The 18875-nt window shown below is 41.9% G+C and overlaps 1 protein-coding gene across 2 annotated transcripts in view; it reads right to left on the bottom strand.

The window, feature by feature from the left end:
• The window catches only part of plekha8 (pleckstrin homology domain containing, family A (phosphoinositide binding specific) member 8), a 66043-nt gene that overhangs the window by 34082 nt on the left and 13086 nt on the right, over nucleotides 1-18875 (bottom strand). For both annotated transcript variants that reach the window (XM_078539035.1, XM_078539036.1), the window contains exons 3-4: nucleotides 16396-16551; nucleotides 14121-14254 (exon numbers count right to left, since the gene is read on the bottom strand). In XM_078539035.1, the coding sequence (XP_078395161.1) occupies nucleotides 14121-14254; nucleotides 16396-16551 (290 nt within the window). The remainder of the gene's footprint in view (nucleotides 1-14120; nucleotides 14255-16395; nucleotides 16552-18875) is intronic.

Here is an 18875-nt window from a genome sequence, read left to right as displayed (position 1 = left end):
CAAACCCAACAGGTGGAAAAAGCCCATATATTACACCAAATAGTCTAACAAATGGACAATTAAGCTCTAGAAAATTTTGCAAGCCCCACACTACAAGTACCATCATTAAACAATGATGTTCTGTAAATTGATATAATTTGATTAAACATTTATTAAAAATATGTAGTTGATTTCTAACAAAAACTGAGGCACTTTAATTTGACCAGGGGCAGAAATTTGCACTGAGTGGGCGGGCGCGAGCCTGACCTGCTCGAGTGTAAAATGATGCACGGTGGACGTCAGGCGAGCATCCTGACGTCATCACACACTCGTGCGATATTTCGGTCAGCAGACGCGCATAGTTGGCAGCACACCCACTGACAATTAATAGGCATATCAAGGCCATTAAAGTTCTAATTGAATGAAATTTTTCACTGCCTGTCCAACCTTACAGTTGGCAGGCAGGCAAAAAGGCCAAGCGGCCTTTGGATTTTTTAGGAAACCTCATCCACAGGCAGGATGAGGTTTCCAACAGCAATTAAAAAATTAAATAAAATTTTAAAAATTTCATTGACAGAGTCACATGAGGGGATATCATTGCTAAGTTTTTTATTTCTGATTTTTAAAATCTTCCGCTCCTGAGGCAGCTCTGTGCCTCAGGGAGCTTTCATTGCACGCACTTGTGCACACATGTGAACTTCCACGCTTGCCCTCCTCCCGCCCCCGCAGCGCTGACCGCTGCAGCGCGCGTTTCATGCTGGCTAGCCATTAATTGGCCAGCCAGCGTAAAATCGATATTAGGGCCTGATCGCGAGCAGCTTTGCGACCGCTCCTGGGCCCGTTCGCCGCACCCACCCGACAAGGTAAAAATCCTGGCCCAGAAACTTTATGGGACCATGCACATAAATGCTGTAACTACAAGAATAGGTCAGAGAGTGGGTATTCAGTAATGAGTAACTCATCTCCTTAATCTCCAAAGATTTTCCACTATTTACAAAGCAAAAATCAGATGTGCCATAGAAAATTCTCCCTTTATCTAGATGAGAGTGGCCCCAACAATACTCAAGAAGCTCAACACCATCAGGGCAAAACAGTTCACTTGAGTGGTACCCTATCCACCACCTTAAGCATTCACTCCCCTGACCACTGGCACACCATTTGCAAGATGCACTGCAGCAACTGGCCCAAGACTTCTTCAACACCACTTCCCAAACGCACAAACTCCACCATCTCAAAAGACAAGGCAGGCACCAAGTACAGCCCCTCCAGTCACACACCATGCTAACTTGGAAATATATTGCTGCTCCTTCATCATCACCATCAAAATCCTGGAACTACCTAACAGCACTATGGGAATACAGTCACCACACATACTGCGGTGGTAGAAGAACTAGGGTGAACATCACCTCAAGAACAATTAGGGATGGGCAATAAATGAAGGCCTTGCCAGTGACACACAGACATCCAGCAAATGAATTAAAAAAATTAAGCTCCGAGTGTTTTGAATTCATGTGACAAATGACTGCTTATTTTTCAAAGACAATTTATACAACTTTACATAAGAAATAGGGTCAAGAAGTCTGCTATTTAGCCCTTCGAGCTGGCTCTACCATTCAAGAAGATTATCAATCTTAACTGAACTTTCCTGCACTGCCCCTATATCCCTCAATTCTCTTAGTACCCAAAAATCCATTGATCTCTGTCTTGAAATATTCAATAAGCATTCATTGCTCATTGAAAGGGGAAAGGTTTAGGGGGAACTTCTTCACTCAGAGTGGTGAGAGTGTGGAACGAGCTACCATCTGACATGGTAAATGCGGGCTCACTCTTAAGTTTTAAGAATAAATTAGATAGATACATGGATGGGAGAGGTCTGGAGGGTTATGGACTAGGTGCAGGTCAATGGGACTAGCGGAATAATATTTCGGCACAGACTAGAAGGGCCGAATGGCCTGTTTTCTGTGCTGTAGTGTTCTATGGTTCTATTCACTGCTCTCTGGGGTAGAGAATTCCAAACATTGTTAATCCTTTGAGTGAAGAAATTTCTTCTCATCTCAGTTCTAAATGGCCTACCCTTTATTCCAAGACTGACCCAGTGTTCTAGGTTCCCCAGCCAAATGAAACATTTTCTCCGCATCTACCCTGTTAAGTCCTTAATGAATTTTATGTTTCAATTAGATCATCTCTCATTCTTCTAAAAGCCAGTGAATATATGCCTAATCTACTCAATCTCTCCCCATTGGACAATCCCCTCATCCCAGGGATCAGTCTAGTGAATCTATGTTTCATTCTCTCCAAGGCAAGTACACCAAAATCCCAAATCCCAGGGGCTCAGCCCACAAATGTGTGTTAAGCAGAGCTTCGTAATAGCTGAGGTGGCTCCATTCCCATCTGAATGCGTCTCTATGTAACACGATGTGCTTATAAACGCAGTCCGTGTCAAATACAACATGTTCAAATTCTAAATGAAAACACAGTAAAGCAGTGAAGGTGTGAAAAAGAGAATGGCCAGAATTTTTCCGTCAGCGAGTTGGGGGCTGGGCCCGCTTGCCGACGCGAAAATGGTACGGGGTGACATCGGGGGGGAACCCCCGATGTCATCCCGCCCCATTTAAATATTCAGGAAGGCGGGCGGACAGCGAAATCAGCTGTCCGCCCGCTGACCTGTCAATGGCCAATTGTGGCCATTGACAGGGTATTTAACACTTCCCAGTATCTCACTATTCAAAAAAATTATGCTTTTTTATTTTTTCTAAAAAAGTGGATAACTTCACACTTCACCACATGATTTTCCATCTGCCGTGTTCTTGTCCACTCAACCAACCAGTTTAAATTCCACTGCAGTCCTTTTCCATCTTCCTCACCGTTTACTTTCCCACCTAACTTGGTATCATCAGCAAGCTTGCCTTCTTTCATCTAAGTCATTAATATAGATTGCAAATAGTTATGGTCCAAGTACTGATCATTGCAGTACCCATCTAATTACAGCCTTCCAAATTGCAAATGTTCCCTTTATTTCTACATTCTGTTTTCTGCCCATTAACCAATCCTCAATCCATATTAATATATTACCCCTCAAACCCAGGAGCCCTAACTATTTGTAATGATTTCTTGTGTAGCATCTTATTGACTGCTTTTTGAAAATTCAAATACACTACACCTACTGGTTCCCCCTTTTCCATCTTACTAGTGGCATCAACAAAAAATACGAACACAATTTTCCTTCATAAATCTGTGTTGACTCTACTTAGTCATATTATAATTTCCTTAGTGCCCTAATAACAAATTGTAGCATTTTGCCTACTACTGTTAGACTTATTGGCCTTTGGTTCCCTGTTTCCTCTCTTCCTCATTTTTTGAATAGTGGGATTATGTATGTTAACTTCCAATCTTTAGGAACTGTTCTAGAATTTAAGGAATTCTGAAAGATCAAAACTAATGCATCAAAATATCTCTGCAGCTACCTCCAATACTATTTATTTAGTTATTCTGATTTCTTTAAATTCTTTATTTTTGCTAGACTCTTGATACTCCATTATTACTGAAATTTTTTGTGTGTCTTCTATCATGAATCTACAGGAGAATCAAGGATGCAATTGGTGGGGGAGGGGCCTGCAGGAAAGAGTTAAGGCCACAGTCAGATCAGCCACAATCTTATTGAACGACAGAGTAAGCACGATGCACCAAAAGTCTACTCCTGCTTATGTTCTTGCAAATTCTGATAATTATATTTGTTTAATGTCTGCCATTTCACTACTCACTATTAGAATTTCACCTATCTCTGCCTCTAATAGACCCATGTTTATGTTCGCTAATCTCTTCCTATGTATATACATAAAAACAGATGGAAACATTTACAATGTTTCTTTCTAATTTACTCCTATATTCTCTTTCCTTATCAATTTACTGGTCCTCCATTATCGGAATTCTAAAATTCTCCCAATCCACAGGTTTGCTACTTATTTTTGCAACAATACAAGCCTCTTCCTTTGATCTAATACTATCTTTAATCCTTCTTGCCAGACATGGTTGTGCCAATATTTCTGTTGGGCTTTTGTGCCTTAATAAAAGTTGCAAATTATGTAATCATTTTTAAAATGTTAACTACTGCCTGTCATATCTTTTAATGTAGTTTCCCAATATACTTTAGCAAACTCACCCCTCATACATACATAGTTTGCTTTGTTTAGATTTAAAATCCTTGTATTGGACATAACTAAGTCAGATTCAAAATCAATATAAAATTCTATAATATGGCCACTCTTCCCTCGAGGTCCCTTTACTACAAGATTAATTAACCCTTTCTCATTGTTGAATATTCGATCTAAGATAGCCTGCACCCTAGCTAATTATCCACATACTGATCTAGAAAACCATCTTGCATACATTCCATGAGCTCATTCTCCAAAATAATACTGTAAACTTGGTTTGCCTTGTTTGATCTTCTTATAAAGTCCCCCATAATTGCTGTATAACCCTCAGTACATGCAGCTCTAATTTCCTCATTTATACTCTGCCCTATACTACAATGATTGATAAGGGCCCTGTGTTAATCTGAGGTGCAATACATCTTTAAGAGAATGTGAGCATATTGACCACATGACTGTATTACCCAATTACTGTGTAGTGCAGGCTACAATGTCAATCAATAGTTTAGAATAAAGTCTAGTTGGAGAAGCACACATTGTGTTAGTGCTCTGGTACTTGTGTTAATAAACAGCATGTGCTTCATCTTACATTGGTCTCTGCATCTGCAGTATATCGTTTGCCAACTCACTCACCAGTAGATAGGTGTGCAACCATGTTCGCGAGCAAAGTGACCCAACAGAAGGAACATAACAACTGGCGACGAGGGAAAACATGATCAGTTGACAACACCAAGGAAAGCTGCGAAAATTCCACTGAAGTGAATCAGCCGGGCCTTGCAGGCCGATTGTAAATACAGCCCTCACCGTAGTCGTCAGCGTTATCTCCTTCCAGTATGCCACAATTTGGCCATATCGAACTGTTTGATCAGACCACCAGTGACTTGTCACGTTATACTGAGTATTCTTCTTTTTGGCCAATGACATATCGGGGGAAAAGGGGTGAGCGATCTTCTTATTGACACGTGGCAGTAAAACATACAGCCTAATTTGTAGTCTAACGGCACCCAACTGCCAGATTCCAAGAGCTTTGATGAGTTGGTAAATCTTGTGAAAAGCCACTTTCAGCCGAAATCCTCAGTAACAACACAGAGTTTTAAATTTAATTTGAGATGTCATGCCCCTGGAGAGACAGTCACTTGCTATGTAGCAGCCTTAAAACAACTGACAGAGTACAAAGTTCGGGACGTCGATTAACAACACGTTAAGAGACCAATTAGTATGTGGGATTAGTGAAGATGCCATTCAAAAAAGGTAAAAGGTAAAAGCAAAAAACTGTGGATGCTGGAAATCCAAAAGAAACACAAAAATACCTGGAAAAACTCAGCAGGTCTGGCAGCATCTGCAGAGAGGAACACAGTTAACGTTGAGTCCGAATGACTCTTCAACAGAACTAAGTAAAAATAGAAGAGAGGTGAAATATAAGCTGGTTTAAGGGGGGTGGGACAAGTAGAGCTGGATAGAGGGCCAGTGATAGGTGGAGATAGCCAAAAGATGTCATAGACAAAAGGACAAAGAGGTGTTAAAGGTGATGATATTATCTAAGGAATATGCTAATTAAAGGTAGAAAGCAGGACAAGCAAGGTACAGAAAGCCCTAGTGGGGGTGGGGTGGGGTGAAGGAATTGAAAAAGGCTAAAAGGTAGAGATAAAACAATGGATGGAAATACATTTAAAAATAATGGAAATAGGTGGGAAAAGAAAAATCTATATAAATTATTGGGAAAAATGGTGTGTGTGTGGGGCCGGGGGGTGGGGGGGGGGGAAGAAGATCATCGGAAAGTGGGTGGGGATGGAGGAGAGAGTCCATGATCTAAAATTGTTGAACTCAATATTCAGTCCGGAAAGTTGTAAAGTGCCTAGTCGGAAGATGAGGTGCTGTTCCTCCAGTTTGCGCTGAGCTTCACTGGAACATTGCAGCAGGCCAAGGATGGACATGTGGGCATGAGAGCAGGGTGGAGTGTTGAAATGGCAAGCGACAGGGAGGTCTGGGTAATGCTTGTGGACAGACCGGTGTTCTGCAAAGCAGTCACCCAGTCTGCGTTTGGTCTCTCCAATGTAGAGGAAACTGCATTGGGAGCAACGAATGCAGTAGACTAAATTGAGGTAAGTGCAAGTGAAATGCTGCTTCACTTGAAAGGAGTGTTTGGGCCCTTGGACGGTGAGGAGAGGGGAAGTAAAGGGGCAGGTGTTGCATCTTCTGCGGTTGCATGGGAAGGTGCCGTGGGAGGGGGTTGAGGTGTAGGGGGTGATGGAGGAGTGGACCAGGGTGTCCCGGAGGGAACGATTCAAAAAAGGTTGTCGTCAGAAACTAATTTAGACTTCTGCAAGGCGCTGGAGTTGGTGCTCGCAATGGAGAGTGCAGTCAGGGATTCAGAAACAATCAGGGGAGCACAAAATGGCGCCATCCTTCGCATCGGGTGGGAAGCACTGGTTAGAAATGGTGCGGAAGCGCAGGGCTCCGCAGAAAGGCGGGAAACAGCCATACCAGCAAAAAGGAATGGTTTACCAGAAAAAACTCATTAGTAATGGCAGAAATGGAACCAGGCAGCTTGCAAACGAACGACAATTTAAAAGAAAGTGTTCTACTGCCATAGTAATGGGCACATCATGCGATATTGTAAAGACAGATTGAGACAAAATTTTAAACAAACAAGTAGAAATCATTAAATCCACATAATAGAGGAACAGGAAGAAACAAAGTCAGATGTTTACTCACTACACAACCTTAAAAATGGGTAAAACAGAGCGAATCTACGTGACAGTGGAAGTCAACAGAAAACCCATCCGAATGGAGGTAGATACAGGGGCATCCACGAAAGTTACAAGGAATATGTTCAAATATCTGAATGAAGGAAGCCACTCAACTAAACCTGGAAAATTCAGATTAAGCACATATGCTGGTGAAGACATATGATTAAGAGGTACATGCAAGGTTCCAGTACAGCATGGAAGCCAGTCTGTTAATTTACCTGATAGTGGTAGCAGGGGAGGGTCCAAGTCTACTTGTTCAGAACTGGCTTAAGGAAATAAAGTTGGAGTGGACCGAGATTTTTCAACTCAGAATGAAAGAGCTGCAAGAATTATTACATATGCCTCTCTGTTCAGGGAAGAGCTCGGGAAGATTCAAGGGCTGCAAGCTAAAATCCACATGGTTCCTGGGGCAACCCCCAGATACTTGAAGGCAAGGCCAGTCCCCTGTGCATTACGAAAGAAAGTTGATGTTGAATTAGACAGGCTGGAAAGGTTGGGAGTCTTCCAACCTGTACAATTTTCCGAATGAGCAGCGCCCATAGCTCCAGTGCTAAAACCTGACCAGAGTGTGCGAATATGCAGGAACAACAGGTTGATCATTAACAAAGTGGCCAGACTTGATAGGCATCCTATTCTGAAAACTGATGAATTGTACTCCAAGCTGGCAGGGGGAACCGCATATACGAAACTTGACATGAGCCATGTTTACCAGCAAGTCGAGCTAGAAAAGGTCTCTCGGGATTTTGCGACTATCAACACATACAGGGGATTATACAGTGTACCAGGTTACCCTTTGTGGTGGTTTATCTCAACGATGTCGAGATAATCTGGAAGAGGTATTAAAGCATTTCTCACAAGCTGGAGTACATTTGAAAAGAGAAAAATGCATCTTCCAAGCAAAAGAAGTTGTTTACCTGGGTCATAGGGTCGACTTGCAGGGCCTTCACCCATTAGAAGACAAGGTGAGTACTATTCGTGAGGCGCCAGCACCAAAAGACGCCATAGAGCTCAAGTTCTTGGGAATGGTAAACTACTATGCCCATTTTCTCCCAAATTTGTCAATAGTACTGGCTCCATTATATGGGTTACTCAAGAAAAACCACCAGTGGACTTGGCAAGCTCCGCAACAACAGGCTTTTACGACAGTAAAGCAGTTGCTACATTCATCGGCCCTGTTGGTACATTTCGACCCAAAGAAAGAATTGATTTTAACCTGCAATGCATCCCCTTATGGAGTAGGGGCAGTACGCTCCCACTGGATGGCTCCGAAGAGCCCATTGGTTACGTCTCTAGAACACTCAGTGTGGCAGAACAAAGATACTCACAAATAGAGAAAGAAGGCTTATCCATTGTATTTGGCGTTAAGAAGTTCCACCAATACACCCATGGTCACCACTTCACATTGTATCCAATCACAAGCCACTACTAGGCTTGTTTGGGGAAGATAATGCAATACCCACAATTGCCTCGGCACGCATCCAAAGGTGGGCACTGATTCTAGCTGCTTACGAATATACTTTTATCCACTGGCTGGGGAGCCAATTGCCAATGCTGACACACTGAGCCGATTACCTCTAAAAGACAGCAATGGGGGCTTCCCAATTCCTCAAGAACTTGTCTTGTCATTAAACGTTCTGGATTCATCACCAGTACATGCCAAACACATAGGAGAGTGGACAGACCGCGATCCAGCTTTGTTTCACGTCAGGGAACAAGTCTTGCAGGGGTGGTCTAACGAGCCAAAGTCAAATGAAATGAAGTCCTATTTTAATAGGGGATACGAGCTCACCTGCCAGGGTGGTAGCTTGCTGTGGGGGTCATTGTGCCTCCGAGAGGAAGACAATCATTATTGAACAAATTGCATAGTGCTCACCCCAGCATCTCTACAATGAAAATGTTGGTACACAGCTACTTATTGTGGCCAGGGATGGACACAGAAATCGAAAACTTGGTCAAGAGCTGCATGCAGTGCCAACAGGTGCAGAAATTGCCCCCTTCTGCTCCACTGCATCCCTGGGAATGACCAGGAAGGCCAGGGGTCTGCCTCCACATTGACTACACGGGGCCTTTTTTGGGCAAAATGTTCCTTTTGATTATAGACGCTCACTCGAAGTGTATGAGGTGAGATCACCCACATCTGCCGCCACCATAGACAGGTTGCGTCAGAGTTTTGCGATACACAGGTTACCGGAGATAATAGTGTCTGATAATGGAACGGCATTCACCAGGGGGGGATTTACAAGTCTCAGTGGCATAACACATGTTAAGACTTCGCCATACCACCCTGCATCCAATGGTTTGGCTGAGAGGGCAGTCCAGACCTTCAAGTCAGGAATGAAAAAACTGGATGGAGACTCTATTGCAATTAGATTATCATGTTTCCTACTCAGCTATAGGACTACGCCACACACAACTACTGATATTGCCCCCGCAGAGTTATTAATGAGGAGATGTCTCAGGACATGTTTGAGTCTCATAAGGCTGAATTTAGGCGGGAGAGTAGAGAGAAGTCAGGAGGCCCAGAAATGTGGACATGATTACCACAGTCGTTAAAGAAACTTGACTATTGAAGACACAGTCTTTACAAAGAACTTTGGAGATGAACCCAAACGGCTGTCAGGTGAAGTTCGTGCTGTGATAGGACCCCTGTCCTATCATATATCAGTCGAAGGTTGGATAATTAGGAGACACATAGATCAACTCAGGGAAAGGGAAAAGGGAAACAGATCTACAAGAAAGGATGCATCAAGTATTCCCGTTGGAGTCTACACCACATGTAGAAAGAGCTCCTCTTGGTTTGGAAAGTACCCGTAGGATCCGTTGAGCCTAAGACAGTCGAAGAGACAAACTCACAGGTTCCTACTGGAGAGCCTAGCGAATAGATGACTCCTGAGAGAGAGGCCTCATATAAATGATCTGAAGTTGTAGAGCCACGACATTTGACATATTTGAAGAAGCCTCCAGGGAGACTGAATTTGTAAATAGTTCATTTTCATAAATAGTTGATATATTGTAAATTGTACTTTCGAGTAAAGGGGGAGGGATGTGGTAATCTGAGGTGCAATACATCTTTAAGAGAATGTGAGCAGGTTGACCACATGACTGCATTACCTAATTACTGTGTAGCGTGGGCTACAACAGTAGTTTAGAATAGGGTCTGGTTTGAGAAGCACACATGGTGTTAGTGCTCTGTTACTTGTGTAAGTAAACACGTGCTTCATCTTATATTGGTCTCTGCGTCTGCAGTATATCGTTTGCCAACTCCCCCACCAGTAGATAGGCGTGCAACCGTGTTCGCGAGCAAAGCAACCCGACAGAAGGAACATAACAGGCCCATAAACAACTGCCATCATTATTTGCTGCCCCTTAATGGTCTATTCAATTTCTTATGTTCTTCTGTTTTTTTTTTATTCATTCAAGGGATGTTGGTGCCGCTGGCTAGGCCAGCATTTATTGCCCATCCCTAATTGCCCTCGAGAAGGTGGTGGTGAGCTGCCTTCTTGAACTACTGCAGTCAATGTGGTATAGGTACCACAGTGCTGTTAGGGAGGGAGTTCCAGGATTTTGACCCAGCAACAGTGAAGTAACAGCGATATATTTCCAAGTCAGGATGATAAGTGGCTTAGAGGGGAACTTCCAGGTGGTGGTGTTCCCATGTATCTGCTGCCTTTGTCCTTCTAGATGGTAGTGGTTATGTGTTTGGAAGATGCTGTCTAAGGAGCCTTGGTGCGTTTCTGCAGTACTCTATCCAAACTGATTCTACTAAGTAAGAGCTGAATAATGTCTGCCTGCCCTGGTCCAATTATCCTTGCTCTACCTTGTTTTCAATTCATTCACAGGATGCTGGCATTGCTGTCAAGACCAATATTTATTGCCTATTCCTAATTGCCCTCGAGGAGGTAGTGGTGAACCACCTTCTTGAACCACTCCAGTTGTGTGGTGGCTAGTCCCATCACAATTATACTATCACAGCAGTTTGTTACAGCTGAAGGTGTTGCTGAACCATCTCAGAGGACAATTAAGAGTCAACCACGTTGCTGTGGGTCTGGAGTCACATTAGCAAGACCAGGTAACGATGGCAGATTTCCTTTCCTGAAGGATATTAATGGACCAGATGGGTTTTTACAACAATCCAGCAGGTATTTGGTCACCATTACTGATCCTCGCTCTTTTATAAATTTCTTTTTTATCCCAAATTTATTTAATTAACTGAATTTAAATTCCCCAGCTGCCGTGTGTGGGGTTTGAATCCATGTCACCAGATAATTGGTGCAGGATTGTGGATTACTAGTTAATTAACATAAAGTGTGCGCGTGTGCGCGCGCGCGCTAGTGGTTAAGTAACAAAAACAAACCAGCAGGGAACAGATTCTAACAACTCATTCCCTTAACCTTTTCCAGAATTGTATGACAAACCTGACATATCCTATTACTTTTGAGTTAGATACCTATTCATTATCAACAGTAGCACCCATTTCAAAATTTCGCTTTAACTAGCTTTTAAAAAAGTGTTTTATCGTATATTTTCATTAATATCATGCATGATCTACGAACTGTGGGTTTTTATAAATGCCACGGGCTGGATTTTACAGGGCGTTGTGGTCCCACCCCAGGCTAAAACATCAGGGGGTGGGGGGGAAGCCTATCCGCAAGCAACTTTAAGGCGATCATGGTAGCCCCGCCTTAGCGAGTTGCCATCCAATCGGATGGCCAGCAGCTCTGTAGTCCCACCTTCACCAGCTGGGAGCGGTGCCCACTGCTGGGACTACAGATAGTCCCACCATGCTGAGGAGCCCAGGTAAGTCTGGGGTTGGGGCTGGGGGTCTCAGAGAGGGGTTGAGGGGGCCAGGTTCAAAGGTTTGGGAGGAGGGTTAAAGGGAAGATGTTGGTGTCTCTGATGGGCCCAGGGGGCCCACAAAGGAGGTCGCCTCCCCCTTACCCAACACCAGTCCATGCAGCTAAAGCTGTCAGGCTTCACACAAGGCCTGGGCCTCCCCCACCACAGGTAACATACCGGCGGGGGCAGGATGACGCCCTTAAGTGGCCTTCCCCACACCCCCCCACCTGCAAACCCATCGGCAGGGAAGAGTAAAATCCAGCCCCCTACCAACGATTAAAAAATGTATTACACTATTAGAAATCATTCTTCTTTTAAAGAGATAAGATAAAGTTAAATATTGCTGTTTGTGCAAACTCATGCACAAATCCTCGCAATCCAAACCTCAAATTCAGCCTCACTTACCAGAAACTTGGTATAAATGCCTTCTTTCATGATTGGAAAACAATCAGTTATTAGCTTTTATTGTCTATTGTGCCCTATTCATAGAGCTCCTATAGTTAACTCAGGCTTTCTTCTGCAACAGTTTTGCTGTCAGTGCACATGTATTTCATATACGTATTATCTTATCCCATAGCCAACAATTCTGTGCCAGTCACTTGTATCTGCCCTTGATGACATGATTCTAACTTCAGTTGGCGTGCCTGGTGTTGCCAGTGACTTCTCGGCTATAAATAATTTCTTACTGTCCTTCAGTGTTAGTTTTTGGTGCCATGTGAGAACTTTCTTTGCCCGAGTGACCTATTAGTCATTTCTGTTTGTTCTTGGGGAAATTTAGTAAGTCTTCAATTGAGCAATCTTGGACCTTTTGACTGTTGCTTAAGAACTAAAATTACATTTACTTAAAGCACAAACATTTCCACTTGATCTTCGATATCTGACCCAACCTCCACTGAATATATGAAAATAAAACTATAAAAAGAATTTCACTCAGTCCATGTTCATAGCAACTATATTGTTAACTTATTAACTAATTTACTTTATTTCACAATTGTTCAAAATTTCCATTCTCACTAAATTTAAAGATTTTACAAATAGTTTACTAGAAATTTCTATATTTTTTATACCTTCCTTCAAAACGTGTGTAAATTAGCAACTTCCTTTTCCTGACCAAATTGACACCTGGGGCTTTCCACTCCCTTCCCTATCCAACTGTGCTGCTATCCACCGGTTTAATATTGCACCAGCTACTTAAGTTTCCTTTCATGTTGTCTCAGTGATGCTTTGATTTCCATTTCAAGGAGTTTTTAAATGGCACTTTGTGAATAGTGATGGTTACCTTGTGTGACCCACCCACTGATCAAACGTTATACTCACTTAAAACAAAAGTTTGAAAAATGCAGCCACTAGAGTGGTGGATCATGGGTTTGACCTAGTCATGCACTTCACCACAAAAGGGAGCCAAACAACCAGAGGCAAATCTTCAGCTTACTCTCAAATCGCAAAACAGTGCAATGGCTTAGAAGGTCATGGGTTCAAGCTCCACACAAGAAACTTGAGCGTCATATTGAGTGGGCTCTGCAGTGTCTAAGGTTTCATCTTTCAGATAAAACATTAAACTGTCTTATCAAGAAGAATGTGAAGGATCCCACAGTCAAAGAAGGATAAATGAATTCTAGTCAATGTTAATCCCCAGTAACTATCACTAAAACAGATGTTCTGGTCATTCGATTCAATGCTTTTATGTGGCCTCGTGCACAAATTGGCTGCTGAATTTCCTAAATTACAATAGTGACTATGTTTCAAAGTGCTTCCTTGGCTGTGAAACGCTTTGGGGTCTCCCGAGGTCAAAAAAGGATGCAAGATCTTTCTTATCATTCAAAGTAGATTAGATAGGTGAATTTGGGAAAAGGAATCAAAGTGATGTCAGAACAGGGTAGGCAAACATGAGTAAAATTATTTGTTTGAATGGAGGACAAATTATAACAGGTACTAGTTAGTTTGAATGGCCTGTCAGCATGTTGTAGCTCATTTACTTATATGCGCTATGATTCCACCTATCTGGTTCACTAATGCCCTATAGGGAAGGAAATCTGCCGTTCTTACTTGGTCTGGCCTACATGTGATTCCAGGCCCACAGCAATGAGGTCACCCTCTGAAATTATGTGGCAAGCCAATTGGCTCAAGAGCAATTAGGAATGGACAACATTCCATGAAAGAATTAAAAAAGAGCATCTTTCTCTGATGGCCAGAATTGCTGGTAGCCTCGGTTTTTTATATTGTAGTCAAGTTCTACTGCTATGTTTTGTTCCCATTGATGTACAGAACATCCCATTATATTAACCTGGATAATTGCCCAGAAAAATAATTGGCCTCAATGTACTACATATATTAGAAACACGTTAGCAGCAATGAGCACATCTATTGAGCAATATATACAAAGCAATGGCACATAATGAGTATATACCTCTAAATCAGTTGGATTAGGCTGATTAGATTGTGCATTTTCTTTTAGGTTATTCACTTGGTGGAGGAGAAGATCACAATACAATCTCAGTTCAGAGACCTTCTTTTTCAGGGACTCAGTGTTTTCACTTATTTCTTTAAAAAAAAAAGAGAAAATGAAAATCAGTTGCTTTCCCCTCAACTTTCTATAAGTCAACTAGTTTGGGTCCTAAAAGCCTTATACATCATTATATTTTTTGCAAGAGAAATAGTTTAAACATAAATACAAATAGATAATAGTGAATCTTGCAAGGATGAGTTTAACTTCAACTCTTGCCTGCATCAAAAGGTTACAAATCCTGTACAGTATGGTTTCACAATCATAGCAATCTTTCAAGTCTTTGTTCAGAAGTGGTCACCCTTCATACAAGAGCTTAGATAGTATTGGCACCCACAGGGGGATGTCAGAGTTCAACTCAATCCCCTCCTCATTCAGTGTCCACATATGCAAGCTTCATTTGTCAGCAAATAGAAGCAGGTGTATTACATAAGGAATCCAACTGCCTGCTTCCTTATCTTATCAGAAACCGAAGATCTTCCCAATCTAAACTGCTCAATACCATCAAACGTTATGCATATATCCCTTAAGTCCAGGTAAAATTGACAAAACAGATAAAACTTACTGAATAAATCTTCCACAGCTGAATAAGTAGACTTCATAACGTATGTCTAGTAGAGACACCTTAACTACCATTTACTAATATTTCCACTTTAGAGTGACAAATCCTGAAAAATCAGATGTGGTATAATGGAAATACAAGGGCTCATTTACAGTAAAGATGCATTTTAGAAGAAACTTTGTAGGCTTTTCATTTTAAAAAATGCATAAACAACCTTGGGTAGAGTTTTGTCACTCCTAATTTTGGGTACAATAACCCAAAACAATATCCAAGAGGACAAATTTCAGTCACCAGGAATAAAGGTTTTTCTCCAGAGCACAATTTTATTCAAACCTCTACCACTAGGAAGGACAAGGGCAGCAGATGCATGGGAACACCACCTCTGCAAATTCCTCTCCAAGCCCCACACCATCTTGACTTGAAACAATATCACTGTTCCTTCACTGTTGCTGGGTCAAAATCCAGGAACTTCCTCCCTAACAGCACTGTGGGCGTACTTACATCACATAGACTGCAGCGGTTCAAGAAGGCGGTTCACCACCACCTTCTCAAGGGCAATTAGGGATGGGCAATAAATGCTTGTCTAGCCAGTGACGCCCACATCCAATGAAAGAATTTTTTAAAAGTCAGAAATTGTGCTATGCTAGGGTGAAGTCCTCATTACACTGAACTCTCCAAGATTTGATGAGAGTACAATGCAGAGGATGAATTTTGAAACTTGAAATATTGAAAAACTTTTCACTTTATACATATTATCTGGTCATTATCACATTGCTGTTTGTGGGAGCTTGCTGTGCACAAATTGGTTGTGCATTTCCTATGCTACAACAGTGACTACATTTCAAAAGTACTTCATTGGCTGTTGGTGGTTATGAAAAGCACAGCACAAATGCAAGCCTTTTTATTTGAACTTCTGTGTTTACCTTTTACAATGAACTAACATTTGTGGGTGGCACGGGTAGATTGGGGATTAAAGAGTAAAATTGGACAGAGACTTTGGAACTCAAAATGAGTGTGCCAAAAACTGGTGGGACCTCAAATAGTATTAGCACAAATTTCCCAAATTATTTTTAGCAAAATTACCCAAATTTGGGGTGGAAGGGGTGGGGAGAAAGGGAAACAGAAGGGGAGGGAAATAACAAGTGTATCATCATACTTATTGATGTTTTAGCAATATAGCAGCATTCCAAGCAGTGAAAAAAAGCTCAACTACTGTGCAACAAGATCATTGAATAAATTAGATAGTATTGTATAAAATTAAAGTTTCCAATCACAAGCACACACGTGTACAAACCCCTCAATTTCTGCTCCAAACCTCACGCTAACTTGCAACGTCCAAACTTTCTGTCAAGGTTGCAGACCTCCTCCCAGGCCTTCACCAATTCCTTTATTTTTTTCCATTCAGCAGCTTACTTTTCCTTTAGGTTTTTCTACTCTCGCTTTCATGGTGAAGTGCTTTGTTCAACAATTCCCTACAGTAGTACTGGGACAGGAAATATACAATGTACCACCATGCCACTCCACTTCAGAAAGCATCCTTTCAAAATGTTTTGGCACAAATTACACTTTAAGATAAATAAAAATGGTAGCTCTACCCCAAAAATGAAAAAAACTTACCTTTCTCCTTCTTCGTCCTACTATCTGTCAGGCAAGCCTTGGACGATCCTAAGGCAACAAGCCACCTTTGTCTCTCTGCAGCATTGACAGCCTTCAGGTAAAAGTGTTGTTCTCCTGGGATGATCAGCTCCATTCTTGTGCTGTCGTTAGTATGCACTGCAAGTGAAAGAAACTGATTACAACATCCCTGAGAGAAGGGGATGGGGTGGGGTTGGGGTGTTGGAGAGAGAAGTATACTCATGAAAAGGTCGCTAGCAGAAGAAATAATTAACTCAGAAAGGCTGCCACTCACATGTTGAAGAAAAACTTAAACCAAAATATTTCAAGCTATTTTGCTTATTACTTTTGTTTCTATAAAGAAGAAACATTCCATCTGCACAAGGTCTTAGATTTCCGATCCACTACAGTGTGAAAACTATAGGTGAGATTTTAACTAATTTAAAATCCACCCATTTGCAGAGTTAAAATTAGACCCTGTGGCCCGGATGTGTGTAGAACTGGGCCTTTAAAAATGATGGGCAGGAGCTAATTGTGGGATTTCTGCCCCCCCCCACCTCTCGGCCACCAGCACTGCCCCCGCACCCCGCATCCTCCCCCATTCTAGCTACCGGCAACTTTTGTCAGCGCGGATTAAGGGTATGGGTAGCCAGACACATGCAACACTCCCACATTTGCCAGCTCCATTGTAGGGGTAGGCATTTCAAACACCCCACAGCTTTGATGGAGTCAGGCTTGTTTTGTTAATTGACGTGGTTCATGATACCTTAGGAATCGTGAACCATGGGAGAATCTTACTCTGGAAACTGGAGCCAAAAAGAAACACCGCCAATCAATATTCTTCTTGAGTTATATTGCTCCTCTTACATTCTCAAAGCTGTCAATCAATCACATTCATTCATAATACTGCATCAATGACAACAAGCTTTAGTCCAAATCGCATCTCTTAATCATGTGTAGTCAGAGGTATTGAAAAGACCCTTCAAAGAAAGATCAGGTTATTACAAGGTAATAAGGATGTGAAACAAACCAAGCTAGCACTTTCTGCAAGCTGTGCAACATTGCCTACAGTGCTGAGTCCATTAGTTACTCTGGGAGTTCAGCCAAACATTCAGAATAAGATCATCTATAAAAAAACAGATGTAAGGTCATCTATGCAACCTGCTTTTGTTGATACAATTGCCAGATGGCCTCATTATGAATGCTTGGCTGGACTCCAACAATGGCTGATGGACTCAGGTCTGTAGGCAATATTGACATATCTTTATTACCTTGTATTAACCAGATCTTTCTTTGAAGAGTTTTTTTTCCAAATTCCTGTGTGCTTATTTACATAATATTGAGAGGTGCGAAGTAGATTAAAAAATTTTTGTCACGGATACAATGAATGAAAGGTATGATTATTTTTTTTTAAAAAGGCTGAAAGGTGAGCAGTCTGCCCCCTTCCCCACCCTCCCACCACTCTAGAGGAGATTTTCAAAGCCTCATTGTTTATTGTGTCAGTTTCAGGAGCATTTCAAAGGCTTGCCAGATTTGCCAATGGCTTATTGGTTCTGAACATGGTGGATACTGGAAGAGTGGCTATAGACAATGCATGGGGGGGCCATAGAAGGGGCATGGGGTATATGAGAAGACATGAAATGTAGTGTCAAGGTAAATAGAATTACAGTTTGCAATAGTAAATCATTAGATGGGTTCAGGGTAAGGGGGAAAATAAAGCCTAAATCAGGGCTAATAGGTATATATGTGAACACATGGAGTGTGGTTAATAAGATTGGTGAACTACAGACACAGGTTGACAAATGGAATGATGATATTATTGCTATTATGATATTATTGTTGAGAGAACAATTAATAAAGCAGATAGTATTTTAGGCTTTATTCATAGGGGCATTGAGTACAAGAGCAAGGAAGTCATGTTGAACTTGTATAAGTTAGACCTCTAGTTAGGCCTCATCTGGAGTACTGTGTCCAGTTCTGGGCACCATACTTGAGGGAGGATGTGAAGACATTGGAGAGAATACAGAGGAGATTCATAAGAATGATTCCAGGGATAAAGAACTGTAGCTATGTGTAAAGGTTGGGACTGTTTAACTTGGAGAAAAGACTGAGAGGAGACTTGATAGAGGTATTCAAGATGCCGAGGGGTCTGACAGGCTAAATAGTGAAAAACTGTTCCCATTCAAGGCAGCTTCAAGGACTTAGAGGTTCAAAATAATTGTCAAAAGGAGTAAAAATGAAGTGAGAAAAATTTTTTTCACCCAGAGGGTGGTTGGAGTCTGGAATGAACTTCCTGAAAGGGCGGTGGAGGCAGGTTTGATCGAGGTATTCAAAAGGTGCTACCTGATTGCTACCTGAAATGAAAGAATGTACAAGATTACGGGGATAAGGCAGGGGAGTGGGACCAGGTAGAATGCTCTTTCAGAGACCCAATGCAGACTTGATGGGCCAAATGGCCTTCTGCAATGTAAAGATTCTGAGAT

Source organism: Cetorhinus maximus, chromosome 3 (genome assembly GCF_964194155.1).
Source record: "Cetorhinus maximus chromosome 3, sCetMax3.hap1.1, whole genome shotgun sequence".
In the NCBI taxonomy this organism is placed as follows: Eukaryota; Metazoa; Chordata; class Chondrichthyes; order Lamniformes; family Cetorhinidae; genus Cetorhinus; species Cetorhinus maximus.
The sequence above is the reverse complement of the archived record's forward strand: the minus strand, read 5'-3'. Positions and strand labels throughout refer to the sequence as shown.